Raw genomic sequence first — 19,093 nt, 5'->3', positions numbered from 1 at the left:
CCAGTCAATTTGCTAATTTGATGGTGTTAGTTTAATTTCAGAGAAACATTAGTAATGTGAGAGCACAAACTGAAACACCCCCAAATTAATTAACCCCAACTCAAGCACAGTGAGGCATGAAAACAAAGTGTCACTTTCGAGGTAAGTCAGCAGGGGGCAGAAACAATATCTCATCTCACAGGGATAGGATAGTGCCATTTATAGATACTTCAGAAAAAGGGGTAAGGAACTTGTAAGTGATCCCTACAAAAAACTACAGTTAGCTAGAAGTTGCTTTATGCCCAAAAGGATAACAGGTTTACATCCCTAGAGCAGAGGATTGCATTTCTTCATTGTAATTCTGGATTTAGACACACATGTACTTTCACATATCATGTCCAGCAGCATGTGCCAGCTGTCGTCCACTTGGAAAGAAAGAGGCAAAGTGTTTTAGGAAAAAATGATGTATGAATTTATTTCAAAATCTCCAAATGAGAGACAAAGAAATGTATATGGTATAAATCGATGTGAACATAAAAGATTAAGATATGTTTTGTATAATATAGAATCTGCCATAAGATATGGAAAGCTAAACTTATATTCACAGTTTTTCACAGGAGTCCACTATGTGTATCTAAATAAAAGCGATGTCCTTTTTTGATACAGAATGACCTCAGTTGGTGGGATCCTAGCTCACCAGGGGCTATATAACCAGACTATATCAAAAAAAGAGACAAATTATTAGTTTAAGGGAAAAAAAAAAGGATTAGCTGTTGGCCACAATGTGGTGCAGAAAATGCTGATGAAATACAATTACAGGATTGCTGCAGCTGGGTTGTTTTGCAAAGAAGAAATATGAAGTGGCATACAGACAATTTAAATCAAATAGTCACTAAAATCATTTTTATATGACCATGCTGGCACCAGACTGACTGCTAGCATATAGGCATAAATTACCTAGGGGAATTATGTTCGGAAGTTTCAATGCAATCCATAATAATGGGAAGTTTGGCAGAAACAGGCCTATTTTCCCTTCACAAATCTATGTTTGATCAGAGATGTTACAAAACATTCACCCATAAATATGATCTTTGCTATTTTGCCTTATAACATGGCAAGGGGGTACTGAACAGAAACAAAGAGGTACAGAAAAGTACACAGAAAAGCATTTTTACCATATCTACTTATTTCTACTTACCTGGAAACAAACCATACAATTAAAACTTTGGGCTTAAAATTCAGTATTAAATTGCTTTAAATCAGCACAGTCATTTACTTAAAGATAATCTATAAAGAGCCTGATGAAATAAAATCTGTGTTGAAATCACTAGTCAAATACAGAAAAGGCATTCCTTCATTCCTTTATTTTCACGTACCTTGATGGGTATTTTAATGAGTAAGCAGCAGCCAGGAAGCCACCTAGATTGTGTCCAAGCAAAATCATTTTTTCTAACCCCACCTCCTTTCTCCATTCTTCTATGGATTCCACAAACTGATTTTCTGCTTCCCGAGCATCAGTGTCAAAGTGTGGTCTACTGCTATGTCCAAATCCCAACAGGTCGAAAGCATGAACGGTCCTGTTCTCACAGAGATCTTCAAAATTGAGAGCCCACAGTCCAACACCTCCTCCAAACCCATGCAGGAGAACAAGCGGAGTTTTATGTGAATGGTCTGGAGAGAATGTCAGTGTCCATATTTTATTTCCATTAGATATATACACATATCGTTTATTATATGTGCTTGCAATACCTGAAGAAAGAGTGGGAAAAAATGATGTTGCTAGACATGTCTAATAAAATATGAAGTACATTCTACAGAAACCACTGTTTTAAATAGGAGCTCCCTTTCAAAGGAGTCTACAATCAAATATCTAAATAAGGGAACAACGAAAATCTAATTCTAAACCTGTTTATTTCATTACAGTGTAAAAGCCATATTTAAAAATGTCTTTGATTATATTTAATGTAAATTTATAGAAAATCTAGTTATATCTATAAATCTTATTAAAAAACAAAGACTTACATTTTAGCATTTTGTCCTCAGCCTCTTTAAGGTGTAGCAGTGATGTGGGACACCAGGCAGGAAGCCAGCTGAATAACCATCCTAACCTACAACAGCATAAAAATTTCTTGAGCAAGATGGTAATTTTTGGCACCATTTGATGCTTTGAAGACATTTCTTTTGCTGCTCTTCATAAAAGAACCCAGGTAAATTACACGCCATGCAGGACAGGAGTGTGCAGTGGGAGCGAATTCATTTTCTCCTGACTTTTGTAAAGTGGCGTCATGATCAGGAATGTTCTTCAACCAGCACAATGTTTCTCCACTGTGTGTTCCTTATCAGAGTATACTGATCTATCTCCGTCAGAGCAGGCTGCTTCTGAGAACCTGGAGACATCAGCCCTCACGCCGACCCGACAAGCCTGGCGGGATATATAACACAATCATTGGGGTTTCCAGCTTCCTCTCAAGTTCCTTGTCTGCCTGCACACACATTATAATTCCAAAAAAGCAGTGAATTGTGTGCTCGCCAGCCTAACTTGAACTGATTCATACACTAGATAAATTTTAAAAGTGAAAAATAAGCAGGTTCATTCTAGCAACCCAAAAACTTTAGGGCCTTCATTACCAACTGGTCTTCGTTACCAACTTAGAAACAGAGTCCCAGAGGAAAAAAAAAGAGCAATTTCAATTCCCCAACAGAAGCTGCTTTTCCAGCTGTCAGTTACTATCTTGCTAGTACTAGCCTGACCATGAGAGCAGGGGGAATGACTCAGCTAGCAGCATTGCCTCACCAACAGTGCTTCAAAGGACACAACAACTGGGTACAGCTCTTCCTGGGTGCTAATTTATCCCTTGTTTTCAGGATGGAATCCTCTTTTTCCCTTTCTCACCTGTTTTTGAAGTGGCTCAGACTATCAGTGCAAAGGCTGCTACTGTAGGACCCCAGACCATTCTTCACAGGGAAGAGGATAAGGTCACCAAATTCACAATTAACTTAGCTTCTTTAGCACTTCTTTCCTACACTGAACTGCTTTCCAGTTAGTTACAGTATTTTCAGGACTGAACGCTGCAAGTATTAGTTGTACAACAATTAATGTTAAACAGTTAATGTTAAAAGACTGTAAGGTTACTAATGTCCAATTTTTCAGAGTGTACACAACACATGAATAACAAATTACATATCTGGCCCCAAAAATTCTTTATTCCAAAGGACCTTCTCCCCACTTTTTAGGGGGCTGAGCTACTCCAGCTGCATAGCTACTTAAGTTTATGATACAACATGGAAGGTTTTCTGGGGATTCACAATGCAATCACAAGCAGCACTGTTCAGATTCATAGAAACATATTAGAGGATATCAAGAAAAAAAACCTCAAACCATACCTGATCAAAAAGGATTAATCATCCAATCACCCATGCCCACTGCTATTCAGTATTATTTACTCCTCAGTGTGTGAGAAACACACTGACGTCTGGCTGTTCTGTAAATAACCTTCCTAAACCACCAGACCGTGGGAATCATTATAATGGTGTATTGAGGGACTGGGAAGGGTCGGTTGTATGTGCTTCCATGCCACGTCTTCATGCACTCTAACAAATGAAGGAACTCAGCATCTTACAGCAATGGGCATCCAAGTGTTTTGCTTCCACATTAATCTACACATTTATTTAAAAGTAAGATTTTTAAGAGGTTAAAGCTGGCACCAGCCAAGAGCAACTTCCCCAGCAAATAACTGTGAAATCTGAGTTTAACAATATCACTAATTGTGTCCAATGTTATGAATTACTCTGGTAAATTATTAAACAATAGTTTAATTTTTCACCACCCTTCTAAGCCAAACTTTCTGCTAGTTATATGCTCAGCTAGGCTTTTTCATTCACAACTCTTAAGTCAGAAGCACAAAACCCAATCACTATTTCCCCCAAGCCAAAACTATATGAAATGTTTTTTCTTGGCAAAACCACTGATGTAGCAAAGAAATTTCTTTAAAGATTTTTTTTTTTTTAACAGAAATGTATCGCTGCAACATGTCAACATGAGGACAGTGCAGAGATATGACCACAATGAAATAAAAATGAAATCTACAGTTCACCGTCCCAGAATTTTATTTCCCAGTCTTAGGGAGACACCTGGATACTCAGGAAAACTATTTAGAAAACTGTATCAGAATGGGGAAGTTGTAAAATAGATGTCCACTCTTTCTTTTGTCAGTTATCAGTACTGTTTATAAATACTGAGATTTTCATTCAGAAGAGACATCACATACACATAGCTTGAGAAATACAGTCAACAAGCTGAAATGCTTAAAATAAAGATTATGTTTGCAATTCAGTCATTCTGTACTTGCTGAACTAAAAGAGCCAGTGAAGAAGGCTTTCTGTCAAAAAAAGTGATCACTTTCTAGAAAAGATATTTTAGAAAGAAAATATTTAGTTACCTATATTCAAGACTTAATCCTTTGGTTTCCCCCCCCTTCTTCCAAAAATGATTTATCACATTGCTAGATGTTCTCCACATGTGGAGAACAATCAAATATTTAATCCATTTGAATCATTTCTCTGATAGTTTTGGAAGACTAGAGTGTGGCTGTATCATTTCTTTTGCACATCTGTGCTAAATGTGTCTTCTAAATGCACACAAGAATGTCAATTGGTTACATGGTCTATCATTTTTATTTCTGCGATATAAAGTTAAAAGAGCTATGTAATGTCAAAAAAGAAGCAATGGACCTTTCAAGACAGTGTGCTCACCAGCAATGCAGATAAGATATGAAAAAAACCCTAAAGATTTCAGCAGTAGTTTCACACTGTGAGCGAGCTACCCACTGCCAGAAGAGGCAGACCCCGCTCTACTCTCATCACCCACCACTTCCCAGACACTCCGTTTCCATCTTTCTTTTTACAAAAAGAAAACTCAACAGTGGAATCTTGTATTTTGAGGAGTTAAGAAATCCATTTGGCCTAGCTGCTTGCTATATCAAAAAGTCTGAAATAAATCTGGCAACTGACAGCCCAAATTTCTATCATTTTTATACTGATTGTACATATGGGCATTACATGCCAAATTACCAAGGCATGTAACTAGTGGAATTTAACCTGTATATTCGTTTGTGGCCATGCAGTAACATAAACCAGTGTGCACATCCATGCATAAGCAATAATCAGTAGGGCAGAGCATGCCAGAGGATGCTTCCTCACATCTCCTATTTGGGGTCAGTTACACTTTTCACAGCCACCTGAAAATGTTTGGAGTACCAGAGGCCAGAAAAATCAGAGGCCAGCAGGTGGGGGGCTGCTGACCTGCCGGGCGTTCAAAGCAGCCACTCTTTCTGCCAACAGACCTCCTCGTTTCTTGTAAATCATCCGGGGCAGGAGAGCAGAAGGTAAGGGAAAGCCCCAGAGACACCCACTGAACGGTCTTAGATATGGAGAAAGTTGAGGTGATTACTGTGAGGCTGTAAGATTAGCAAGACCATCAGTAGCCTATGCTGACGACCAAATACAGTAATAAATAATGAAAACAAAAGGGACACAGGCACAGACATCTGACAACGTGGAGCTGCAACCGCTATGCCCAGGGGCCAAGCCTCCAGCCCCGACCTAACACACTGGCTGGCTGGAGCAAGTGTCCTGTTTCCCTGGGTCCAAGCATAAGAAAGGAAAAACATAAATAAATAAATAAATAAAATAATTATTTAGAAATAAATAATGATTACTATCTTCAGACAGCTAAGGAGTAAAGAATAATTGAATATTGTGTAAAATGTAACTAAGGGTAATACTGCTTTTCCTTAGCTGCTTGAATGTTAATTTGAATCAAGAACTTGCTGCCACAGCACAGCTTAAATTACCTGAGGGTAACTTTCAAAAGAACTGAGAATCAAGCAGAGGCAGAGGCATAGTGAACCTCACCCACCCATCCACCTCCACTAATCAGGTCACATTGGATGAAGGTAACTCAGATACTAGCATCCTGTCAGCTAGATTAATCCTATTTAGCTTGGTGAGAATTGATTACATGCAAGACAACTGATGGATCTGTAGCCAGTTACAAATTTGACATACTCCACAAAAAGCTCAAGAAAGCTTAGATAATACTGAAGAATTGAAAACATCTATTGTAACACTGAGGTATGCACTCAAAGAGCTGAATAGTCTATCCGATTTCCGGCTTGTAATGTGGATTTAAAAAATGAAGCTCTACCATATAAAGATGTTCAACAAATGTTCAGCAGAAGTTGCTTATAACTCTATCTAGGAGATATAAAAGTACATACACGGAGCTCATTCTCTCACTTTTCAAGCTTACAATTTACTTATATTAGAGTTATACGAATGCATGGCTTACAAGATGTATTAAGCTTAAAATAATTCAACAGAGGTTATTTTCCCATGTACACCACCATGGTAGAGCTAGCTGTAATAATCTATGCAAAGCCTGTGCGGCCAAAAAGCAAAACAAAAAACCTGTAAGCAACAGAACTCCATTAAATCAGAGTAAATGAAAGCAACACCATTTGCTACATAATGATTTGTCAAAAATTGCTGACCCACTGAGACAGGACATGCAGAGATCTTTCTACAATACTGAATATAAAAATCGGCTTTTCACTAACAATTTTGAAGTTCGTAAAGTAAACAAAACTCCCCATATAGACCAAGAAACAGGTGCTGAAACATGCATCAGTGACAGAAGTGTGGAGAGCAGACTTTCCTGTCATGAAGATTATTTTCATTATCTTCTTTTTTTTCTTTTCTCTCTCACTCTTTTTTTTTTTTTTTTTTTTTAAGAGGAACAGTAGAAATACATCTGTTTACGGAATATTTTCTGCATTTTCCTCAGCATCAGCAGTAGTCTACGCAAAACCTAAGAGGTAAGTAGGATGTGGTTTCTTCCATCATCAACACCACCAAGTTTTCAGAGAAAATTCTATTTTTGGTCTAAATTTCAAGTTTACAGGTAATAACCTGTAAAACAATAAAAAGCAAAAGAACCAGTCAAGGATGATACAATCAAACAGGACTTTGTGTGTCAAAATGTCAGAGAAAAGTAGCAAGTTTACATCTGGCTAATTTATGTCCCAGATAGAGTTAAGTTATTATAAACTTTTCTTTTCCCATTTCATTAATTTAATGGCCTGCAACACCAGAACACTGAGTGCTGTTTACATGACTGATTATGGCACGAATTAATGCTTCTTTATTAACATTTACCAGCAACGCTACCATTACAAAAAACCTACTATTTAAGTAAAGAAAAATATTTTTCTTTCCAGCATTCACTATATCCAAGTTCCATCTTGTTCTATATTTAGTCCCAGGAGAGTTTCTCTTGAATGTAGGTTGTTTAACAAATCACTGGCGAAAAAAAATACTTTGGAGAAAAATAAAATAAACCTATTTCAAACTAGTGTGTGAAAGAACAAGAAAACATGTTCCTAAAACTCCAGTAAATGGAAAAGTAAACTTGAGGTACAGAAGCGGCAACTATTTTCAACTCAAGAAAGTTTTAAAATTATTATATATTGGAACTGCATTATCTCTGAACCAAATTTGATAACATTTTTCTGCTTGGTAACACAATATTAAATGACTAATAGTGATAATAAATTTAAAACACATAAGGTAGTACCACTAAAATTACGATGTCACTTAATCGTTGTGGATTTAATTTTATGAACAGGTTCAAGTTCTCCTATATGGTTTCACACAAGCCAGCAGTCTCTTTAGCATTTCAACAGCTGTAATCATTTAAAAATTACACATTCAAGCTTGGTACTAGTGTAAGGCAGAAAGCTTACTATGAGATGGAAAATTGGGGTGGAGAAAATTTTAATGTAAAGTAGTAAATAAAATAGATTCTTAAAGACCAAGATAAATGCTCCTTCTGTTCAAACAGTATATAAGAATATAATGGTGAGATTTTATTAATTATAAAATGAAGTAAAAACTATAAAGTAAAGCACATTTAATTGAAAATGACAGAATGCATTACTGATTAGCATGAAAGAGGACTCAAATTTCCTAATTAAATTTGGAAAGTTTAGGAAATTAGAAAAATATGTTTATCTTGTGAAAGCAACACGCTCTGTATGAAACTGAGAACAAGATGCAGCAAATAAATATATATTAGACTTAAACCTTTGACAGAAGTAGTTGATTTCAGTTAATATTCAGTGTTAGTCTGCTAAGCCAAGGAAAGACAATTTTTAAAATGACAAAGATAAAACACACAGAGAAGCCTGTGTGTTAGTCCAACTCTGAGAAGCACCCTACTTCTGCGTTTTAATTCCTGCTGGTGTCAGTATGCGGTAAACTGGGTGATGTAATGCCTGAATCTCAGGCCATCCTCACTACCATCAGATCAGATCTAAAAGCTTACTGTTCTCTCCATTTTGCCAATTCAACTATTTTGTGGCTGCTCTCTCTATCAGATATGTGAAACGATTCAGCTTTAAAAGAAACTATGTTTTAAACCAGATAATTATGGAGACCTAGCTACAGAGAAGCCAAAGTTAACCAGCAGACCTATGAGCTAACAAGGTGGAAAAAAAGACTAGCGAGGCAAGGTATAGGATAGCAAGTTTTTAAGTCAGAGTTGCTACTGACAGACAGTAACATATAATCACGACCTCAGTCTGGATTTAACTGTGCAGGGATGTCTCAGGAACAAGGCTCAGGATATGATTTCATGAGAACTTTAAGAGCATAACCAATTTTAGGAGTCCTTGTAGTCCTTCATTCCTGTCCCAAAAGCGCAGCATGTTCTTTAGCGCTTCAGATTTCAGAGAACAGCAAATACAGTCAGAATCATTCAAGCATACACAATCTATGTACAGTAACTGTTATTGCAAAGGCTGTATATCCAGGGGCAGAGCTTCTGCATGTACAGTAGAAGTCAGATGTAGTAAACACAACAACAATTTGAATGAGAAAGACAAAAATTAGGCTCTGGCAGTTGCAGACAAACATCAGGAGAAAAATATTGCATGTTCCACTTCACAATCATTGCATGAAAAGACCAAAAATGTTGTAATCCTCAGGGGAAGACCTTGAGGAGCATGCTAAAGAGGCAAGACCCAGAAGCAAGAATTAGGAATATGGTACGGGAACAAAAAAATCTCAATCCTTTAACAAATATCTGTTTACCATTTTCATGAGGTGACAAAAAAATGTATGAAATTGCTGTTAATGGGTTAAAAAGGAAACCATTTTTTTTCCCCAGGTGATATTATAACCCTGCCTGTAAAGTTCTGTTTAGATTAGTTTCGAGCCAAGATGTTCCATGCAATTAGATGTTGTGAAACTCTTGGATACTTCAGTAACATTAAGATAGAATGTTTTGAAAACCTCTGCATAATATTTCTAGGAAGTGTAATGTACATCAGCCCCATTCCAACAAAAAGCCCATGATAGGTTATTGCAGAATATTGCTACACTAGGTCAGAGGTAAAAACAATGCATTCCTCATCTACTTACTGCATCTTGAACTCTGTATTCAGAACATTCAACATCAGAATTCATGTAAAAATTCAGAAGCAAATTTCCTTACTGTCTCTATTTATATTAACGGTGCTATACAGGAATATCACTTATCAAAATTAACCTGAGAATGTAAATAATGAATGTGAATCCATAACCAATGAGCATTTTCTGGCTATTTTAGTGATACTGAAGTTTATAGTGTGTCCTGGTTTCAGCTGGGATAGAGTTAATTTTCTTCCTAGTAGCCGGTATAGTGCTGTGTTTTGGATTTAGTATAAAAATAATGTTGATAACACGCTGGTGTTATCAACACTGCCAAGTAGTGTTTACACTAGTTAAGGACTTTTCGGCTTTCCATGCTCCGCCAGGTGCACAAGAAGCTGGGAGGGAGCATACAGCTAACCCAAACTGGCCAAAGGGATATTCCATACTATATGACGTCATGCTCAGCATATAAAACTGGGGAAGAAGGAAGGGGGGGCATTCAGAGTGATGGCGTTTGTCTTCCCAAGTAACTGTTACGCATGATGGAGCGCTGCTTTCCTGCAGATGGCTGAATACCTGCCTGCTGATGGGAAGTTGTGAATGAATTCCTTGTTTTGCTTTGCTTGTGCACGCAGCTTTTGCTTTACCTATTAAACTGTCTTTATCTCAACCCACGAGTTTTCTCACTTTTACTCTTCCGATTCTCTCCCCCATCCTGCTGCGGGGGGGAGTGAGCGAGTGGCTGTGTGGTGCTTAATTGCTGGCTGGGGTTAAACCACAACAAGTGTAATTTAAGTTCATTTGAGCAACCTGAACATTCAGGCAGTGGAGAGGACCTACAATTTTGCTCCCTCCCATGCTGAACCTCAGGCACAGGTACGCCTTGCTGTATACCCTGCATCATTGTGGCCCCCTCCCCATTTTCTTCTCTGTCTTCCACTATTGCCTTTCATTTTTTTTTATCCATATGTATCCCTTTTATATGTTTTTGTCATTTCCTCCATCCCCTTTCTAGCTATACCCAAAGGTGTCCATTTCAGGGCATGTGCTTTTCCAGTACATACCACAAGAATGAAGTTTATCCGTGGACTGCCACCCAACCCTGCAACCTGTAACGCTCATACTGCTTACAAAGTAGCTGTGTTAGCACCCATGCAAGAAAACATTAAGCATGTGTGCAATAATGAAGAAACCATGTGTGCGGTCATACAGTTATTACTTATTCCTATTACTGTTCACTACTATATAGGTTCCAAATTTACAAAAAAGGGCAGTGTCCTAGCGTCCTTCAAAACGTCACAAAGTCTTCTCACAGCCAGGTTAAAGTCAGGCCACAAATATACTACAGAGCAGAGAACTAATTAATTCTAACAAGCTTTCAGAAACACCGTTCCTCCCTAACTTACAACACTCTCTAACATACAAGCATTTCTCTTTAAAAACTTTACGGTCCACTAACTGCTAATAGTAACAGCTAAGCAAGCCCTCGGTTATTTCCTTCCATCTCTTCTAAGGACCCATTATTTTATATTTTGATTTAAAAGCTAAAATCAAACACAGGCTAGAGCAAAATCATATTAGCAACTACAGACCAGGTATGGAAGAATACAGAATACAGAGACAAAGACGCAGATGCAGAGGAGAGGAAAAGGAGGGAGCTGCGCAGTCCCACTAAAACTACTCAACCTTGTGACAGAGATCACGTGTGTAACACACAGGTTAGGTACCACTGAGGACCTGCATCCCTCTGCCTCCTCCACAGTAAACTCACATCTGATAGAACTTGGCATTGCCACAGCTGTTAAGTGTTTTTACAAACAACACATTGCACATTGCATTAAGAATTTGTGAGGAAAAGCATAATTAAAACAAAGAAAATGAAGATTTCCTCTTGGTGCCCTTCAGATGTCACATAACTTTCTACTACTTTCAACCTACCGATGCACTCCTGCTGCCCTTCAGATATTGCATAACCTCAACCGTGCTTAAACCTTATTTGTCAGCCTTCTCATACCTACTGTGACAGAGGCACGCATTTCAGACTGTCCCCGAGTTACATCAAACAGACAAGAACACAACACACATGTAACAGGCACCTCTCATAAATCTGCACCATTGCCCACCCACACTCTATCCTGCTTATCTTTTGTTCATATTCCCTAGCATATTATGCACAATTTAGATCACAACTTAAATAGCAGGTAGGTATTTTCATTTTTCCATAAGAAGCCATATAAGAACACAGATAAAAGACTATCTAAAGCACATGATTATTTCCCTTAACTCCCAACACGCTAGACACAAACCCCATTCGTACTCAAGTGTGAATACACACTGAAGACGGGTTGTTTCACTGCAGATCATTAGAGCAGCTTCTACGTTGTGTTCCTTTACCATAGTCACCTATGGTGATTAACAGTTGCCTATGTCAAACTTCAAGAACTGGTATTCAACGTTTTGGGCTATCTAGCCTCATTTCCACTTCCTGGAAAACCTAAGAAGTGCACAACGCTTTTCATGGCAGACTGCTTTGTGTGCATGCCTACAATACAAATGCTTTAGATGTCAAGGAAGTGTAAGTAGTCTTAAAAATAGGTAAGAAGTTAAATGGGTCTAAAAAGCCATTGCATCAAATGTCCCCTTGTGGAAAGGTACGATATAATTAATAAGCCATTAGTGTCAGTATGACACTTACTAAATGTAATCAAGAAAAAAAATTTTACAATAGTCTACTAGCACTAACCCACCCCATTTCTTTTTTTCCCCTTATTGTAATACCCTTCTCTTCCTCACTTCAGTACGAGTGGACTTTCTCAATGGCAATAGGTGCTCTTGCATCTTTTGTTTCAAAATGCATTTTTACGCCTGTATCTTCCCCTGCTTTCTGTAGTCTCTTATGATCCTGAGTTTTCTATTGCAACTCATTCAGAGCACCTTCCTCCTCCGCCATTCCTCACCACGTTTTCTTGGTATCACTTAAAATCCTCCTCTTTTACCCTCTTAACCTTATTCCAGACTGACCTCATTCCCTTACACAGCTTCACTGACTCACAAATCTCTCTTCTCCACTGACCTCTCTCCTGCTGTTCAGCTTCTCATCTGGATCCTTCAGAGCCAATGCAAATGCAAACGCTCACCTTTCCTCCCATGCCCTCTTCTCTCTGGCTGTCAATACAAATTATGTACAAAAACCTACCCTGAAAGAATGTCAGAGTTGCAAGTAAATACTCAAAAGTTAGGAAACATGAGAATCAAAATTTCCTCAACAAGCAATCTTAATAAACCACTATATAAGAGGGAAGAGAAAAGACACTTTAAGAATTTATCAGTGGGGAAATTTGCTCAGATTCTCCCATAAAAGTTCAGAAAAGTCAAGAGATCCTCCTGGCACAGACACTGTCCCTTTTGGAGGGGTAGGTCTCTAACTGGGCTTACCAGCCCCCTAGCAGGCTCTAAAAAACTTTGAACATACCCAAATGCATACAATACCAGCTAAAGTTTGCGTTCTCCAATGACCCATAGTCACCAACACTATGGCAACCCCACAGCTAGTTGCCCCTCTGGATTTATGACTCCACTTTAATTTCCATGGGGGCTACAACCCCTCTTGCTCACAGGTACCCTAATCCTACTTTGATAACTTTTGTAGTAGAGTCTGCGCTTGATACTTGGAAAGTTTCCACTTGACACACACAATTAGTAGCAGACTTTCTAATGCTGCCTCTTTAACCTGCCTTAACTCCCACAAGTAACATCCTTGCAAATGTAAATTAAAAGCTACTACATAATTACTATCTTCCTCCCTCCGCTTCCCATATTTTTCTTTAAAGACTTGAGCCGGATGGCTGATAAATCTAGTCAGATTTTTTTTTTTTTTATGGGGGATTTCTATCATAGCAGATGACTTGGCCAGTCATTGAGGGAGAGCGGGATCTTCTGCAGGAGGCAGTGGAAACCTTCAGGCCGGACACTGAAAGTGTCTCTTCTATAGTGACGGTATCCGTAAAAATTTATGTCCATCTACTGCATACACGAAGCGTGAAGCACACACAGCACGGGATCACCTGCACACCCAGTGGTGGCAGTGGAAAACACGCACTTGAACGCTGCTTCACCGAAGGCAGCAACCCGCGTTCCCACAGGCCACTGGAAAGGAGCAACTGAGAGGATGCCCTGGCGCTCGAAGAGAGGGGGAGACCTTCCACAGCTCGCCGGAGCACGTAGGTGGGGCCTTTCCTCCTATCGTCTAATATAAGAACAAGTTTCAGAAAGAGTGGAGGAGAAAACCTCTCAGCCTAGACGTGTCCAGCCTGTGACATTCAAACCTCTAGATGATGTTTCCTAAGGCAGTCTCCCTTAGGAACCATAAAGAACTACAAAGACGTAAAGAATTATCTGAAAAATCACAAACATATTTTCTGAATTAGAAATGAAATGTATGGGATGCCCTAATTTTACTTGGTCTGTTTTTAAAATGTGAAAGAAAATCCAGGGGCCCCACTGTCACCTCACGCACAGATCTTGACTAAGGCTGTGGTCCTTCGGTGACTCCTTGCCAACAATTCTGCCATCTAATTTCCTGCTAAGCTGAGGCAGCTTGAAAAATGGTAGGTAAATGTATAAATGAGTCTACCTGAAATCTAAAAATCCCCTTCACAAAGGTAAGTACATCATGTGTAACCATGGAGGACCAGTGTAAAATGGGTAAAGCAAATGAAAATTAACGAATATGAAACTCTTTTCTGAATCTCTGTCCTAAGCCCAAGTCAAAGAATACCCATAAGCAAGGGAATCCAGAGAGGAGTCAAAACCAAGTAAAAAGAGCAGAACAGATCATCTACTTCTACATACTCCCTGCATTATTTTTTTTAACCTTTTTCCATCATGTTTGCCTACGGTTGCCAGCTGGAAAAAGCTGAACATTACTGTTCTATCTCCTATAGTGTTTATTCAAGCCTCTCACGGCGGCATTTGGATGAGATTCTTCTTTGTCCAGGGACAGGAACACGACTGCACTGCCATGACCATCTTTCTTCTGCCACTGGAACGAGAAGATAGCCCCTATTATATTTGCCATCTTTCCCTTTCTCCCTTGAGTCTATGTTGGGGGGGAAGAGAGATCTTCCTGATCACCACAGACTCTCCCTTCCCAAATTCATACAAGGACAGGGAAACTGCTTGAAACAATCCTATAAATGCCTGAAAACCTGCTCATACATATACTTTCAGATGAGCACACAAATGTAACGTAAAAGGCATTAAGCACCAAAGCTATGACTGACACAACCCTGCCAGTGAAAAGAGGAAGGAAACATCCTTTAACCTTTCCCCACGTGTGCTTACCACACTGCACTTGCGTCTCACTCGCTCTTTAAAAACGCAAGTTGTAAGTCCCAGACCTGCTATCTGTCGCCTGTGCTATAGGAAAAGCCCTTAGAAATAGTCTCCTTTCACAAATGAAAGTAAGCAGGACCCTACTTTCAGCAGTCTACCCACTCAGTTTGCTTTAAAACCCAGATGATGTAACAAGAAAAAAAAAAATCAAGCAAAAATTTTGAGTTGAGAGTGTCCCTTCCTGCTGTAATATTATGCTTTAACATACCACTATGATATCCCTGTGAACTGCCCTAACAACAGGCAGACATAAGCTCTATTAAGCCTAATAAATATTCCTCTTTTATTAATCAAACAGCTCACTTCAAAATTGTAAAAAGAATTCTGTAATACAAACAAGCTCGAAAGGTAATACAAAAATAATTGTGATTACTGGTGTTGCAGTGTATGTTTTTACCTATTACTCCAAGCCATTATTTTGTGAGACTACAGGCCACTTACAAGCAATTTGATGTAGGCTCGTAAATGCAGATCCCTTAAAATTTTTGTTTCAAAGAAAGCTATTCCACTTATCTCAGAGGGGGAAGAGCCCAGCATTCTGGTTTTGTGATTTTTTCCGTATATATACATACATTTAGTAGCTGCTGTTACTAGTTATATTACAAGCCATAAGCAGTTCTGCTGAATCCAGAGTGAGTATAAGCAAATTCAGTACTGGCAAAAACTTATGCTAGGCTGCTTGCCTCACAGGCAGAAGTCTACATCTAAAACCTATGCAGAGAAGGTCCAAGGCTGTGAAGAGGTTTGGAAATCGTTAGCAGGTGACATGTTAACCAAGCAATGCCTTCCATCATGCAGACTAAAACATTTGTTTAGTTAATCTGCTCATTCAAAGTCAGGACAATGTCATGAGTATCTTTCAGCTGAGATCTTCCGGAAAGTAACTGAGTCACTGCTATTCTGTTTTCACCACGCTTACACAGTTACCAGATTTCAACAAACCGAGCATGTTGCATAACAAGTTGAGTCACGCTATTTTTTTCAAAGCGATAAAGTAAACTTCATATTTATTCTTCATATACATCTGTCACTAATTTAATCCAGAGTTTTGATGGTATATTGTAACTCTTCCTCTCACTGCCACAGAGTTTTAAATGCAAAAATATTTAACATATTTCATTTGTTTGTAAATTTCCCCTGGGTACTGAGCTTTGCTCAACTTGAAAAGATGAAGAAATGCTAATATTGATTATTGTTAGAAACAGGCCAATAAAAGCACTAACAACTTGGAGCACTAACATTTCATCAAAGGTAATGCACTTTCTGAATTCATGGAAAAGAAGGATGAGATTTTCTTCTTAGAAGTCTTTAGTGAATTGGGGGGCTTACTCTGAAAGATTTCACATCAAATGGCCTGATTGTTCAGAAGGGGGACACCGACAACGTCCTGAAAATCAACTCCCTTTAAAAGCTATCCAGCTGAGTAAACCATGATGAGGAACTTGTCATAATCCTTTTGAAAATTTAGCCTGTGATTCCTAACCCTATGTCCAGATCATCTAGTGTTACAATCCTGCAATCCTGACAGGCTACTGAAGTTGAGGGTGCTTGGCACCATCTCAGCAGCACTCAGCACTCCATGTGATCAAACCAGACAGCTAATACAGTACAGGCTAATGCGCTGAATGAACACATAAACAAAACAGGTTGAAGCAGAGCTATTTTAAGACTCTTACTTAGAAAACCCGTAAACCATCAACAAGAGGCTTTACAAGTGATGTGTATTTTATGAATGTGAACGGGTCAGAAAGAACACAGAACCAAGGAGGGGACTGTCGTTTCAAATGGGTAATGTTGCAGAAGGCGGGGTGTGGGGGAAGATAATTTTAAAAAGCTATTTTAAGTTTGAGAAAAGGAAGAGAGCACAGAGTTACAGAGTAGATGAAACTGCATCGTGCTTTGAAAGGGAAGCCTTTGAAGTTTGTACTTGAAAAGAGAATGCTATGTATATAGGCACAACAGGGAGTTTGGAAAAGATGGATAGCCCAGTTCTGGTCAGATTGAGCTGGCAGTGCAACAAAACATGTAAGACGAAATACCAAAGCCAGAATTTGGAAAAAGGACTAAAAAGAGAACAAGACTGAGAATGCAGGTAGTTTTGAAAGATAACAGAACAGACACATAACATGACAACATGCAAATAGTAACATCCTTGATATGAAGTCAGGAATGCACAGCATGATTTTCATGCAAGGAGCTAAAGAATTTTAAGTGGAATTTCTCAAAATAACACAAGACTTAATTATGAGAGAAGGGAGATGAAGAAGAAAAGGCGAAAAATGAGTTTTTGAGGGCCAGGCAGTCAGCAATGAGATACACCACCTGATATTTAAAGGATGGAGAAATACGAAAAATTCATATAAACAATGCATACAAAGCATTTACACATGTGACAGAGGGGATAAAGCACACATATGACTAGAGCACAGCTAGATATTTTCTGATAGAGTATTTTTTGGACTAGAACCATAAAATTTGATGGAACAAACTGGGAGATAAGTGATCAGCAGACACTTTAAGTATCCTTGGTGAACAGAGTCAGAGATAGGATGACTGTATTATTCTATAGTGGGATAAAGGAGGGAGACAATCTATTTGGGGGCAATGGAAGGGTATAAGAACAGGTCTATACTGGAAGCTGAAGTGTACAACAAGAAATAAAATGTACACTGAAAGACAAGGTACGAGAAGGCATACACTAGTAAAGAATATGTGAATGGAAGAAGAGCAGACCACAGATTATTATGGAACCATTTGAATGTACACAGACAAAAGACAAAGTGCAGAACTGTGCAATTTCAGGCAGGAGAGTGATTAATAGCTATAACGAAGTCATATATTGAGGGTATGAGTAAATAGTTAAAAACAAGTATTAAGGATCTATGTTAAGAACAGGGGCAGGATAATTTATGCCAGAGGAGTTAGTTTGGTAGATGTGAATGCCTTGGGATAGTGAAAGGAAAGAAAACGTAGAAAAGTAGAGGTAGCTGGAGATGAGGTAGGCACGCAGTACTAGAAGAGGGAAAAGTTAGAGCAACAGCATGTAGGTTTATAATTTAAAGATGTGCTCTCATCTCCTACTTGTATCAAGGATTACACAGAAGAATGACAATCCAGTGGCAGAGAGGCTGACAAGCCTTCTTGTCTGCTCTACAGCTAAGTGAACGTATAGAACGGATGGAATGAGAAGACAGGATATTTGTATGTACATTTAAAGTTGCAAAGGCACACGAAAGCATAGGGCTGCAGTATATACAGGTGTGTGCATACTGGACTCTGGTGTCCAAAGGAAGGGTAGATGACAATAAGAGTGTGTACCTATGCCAAAGCAAAGAACATCGCGAAATGTGTATGTATACGTGTACGCAGGTGTGCAATTACAACCGCTGGGCCAGGAACTACGAAGCTCGTATGCCGAAAGTGAAGCAGCAGGGCACGGTGCTTGCACGGAGCTGCTGGCAAAATCTCCGGGGAGCCTGCCCGTGCGAGGACGCATCTGAATGTACACAAGGAATCCATAGCAGGAAGGCGGTCTGCGCGGCGGGAAAAATGGCAGACAGCGTGCCTGTACACTGAGAGAGCAATGAGGTGATGCAGGAGCGCACAGGGGCAGGTGGGGCGGCCGCACCGGAGGCGCTGCAGGGCAGGGACCCCGGCGGGCCGCTCGGGGAGGCGGGAGCCCACCCCGGCCTCTAGCGCCGCGACGCGCGATCGGCCACCGCCGGCCTCCCAGCAGCACACCTGCTTGTATGGGCTGCGGCCAGACACGCCAGCGGCGGGAGGAGGCGGGCGAGCAAAGCCCGTAGCGGCCGGGTACGGCCGAGGCGCCCCTACAGGCTTTCCTCCCCCCGCCGAGGTCACCGCTGAGGGGAACAAGGGTCACCCCACGCCCGCTCCACTCACCCTTCGCTGGAGGTCTCCTCCTCGGCCATGGCGGCGGCGCGGCGGCCGGGAGCTGGCAGCGGAGGAGCTGCGGCGGCGGCCGGCAGCGCAGCGAGGGACAGCGCGACAGCGGCGGCACCAGCCATCACGGGCTCCTCCCTCCCGCCTGCCCGCCCGCCGCATGCGTCATTCCCGGGGCGGCCGCCCACACCATAGAGCGGGGCTGCCGTCAGCGGCCAGAGCGCCGCGCGCGCGGCTGGGGGGGGTGCCCCGGTGCCAACCGCCGCCCGCGGGGGAGGGGGGAGGGGCGTGCCCGCGCGTCTCCGAGCGGCCGTTGGGGGGCGCTGGCAGGGACGGGGGGCGGTGC

General features: G+C 40.3%; 1 protein-coding gene across 4 annotated transcripts in view; it reads right to left on the bottom strand.

The window, feature by feature from the left end:
* Positions 1 to 18,917, bottom strand: part of ABHD5 (abhydrolase domain containing 5, lysophosphatidic acid acyltransferase) — a 30,417-nt gene extending 11,500 nt beyond the window's left edge. For 3 of the 4 annotated variants that reach the window (XR_012672614.1, XM_075143346.1, XM_075143347.1), the window contains exons 1-3: positions 18,748 to 18,917; positions 2,002 to 2,087; positions 1,356 to 1,728 (exon numbers count right to left, since the gene is read on the bottom strand). Coding sequence is in view for 3 of the 4 variants with exons in the window: in XM_075143346.1 (XP_074999447.1) it covers positions 1,356 to 1,728; positions 2,002 to 2,087; positions 18,748 to 18,872 (584 nt within the window). In the remaining variant the exon portion in view is untranslated. Of the gene's footprint in view, positions 1 to 1,355; positions 1,729 to 2,001; positions 2,402 to 18,747 lie in introns of all 4 variants that reach the window. The other variant, XM_075143349.1, reaches the window with a different exon arrangement.
* Between the last annotated feature and the right edge of the window lie 176 nt (positions 18,918 to 19,093).

The sequence above is a fragment of the Calonectris borealis genome, chromosome 2 (genome assembly GCF_964195595.1).
Source record: "Calonectris borealis chromosome 2, bCalBor7.hap1.2, whole genome shotgun sequence".
Taxonomy (NCBI): Eukaryota; Metazoa; Chordata; class Aves; order Procellariiformes; family Procellariidae; genus Calonectris; species Calonectris borealis.
This window is presented reverse-complemented; position numbering and strand designations above follow the sequence as displayed.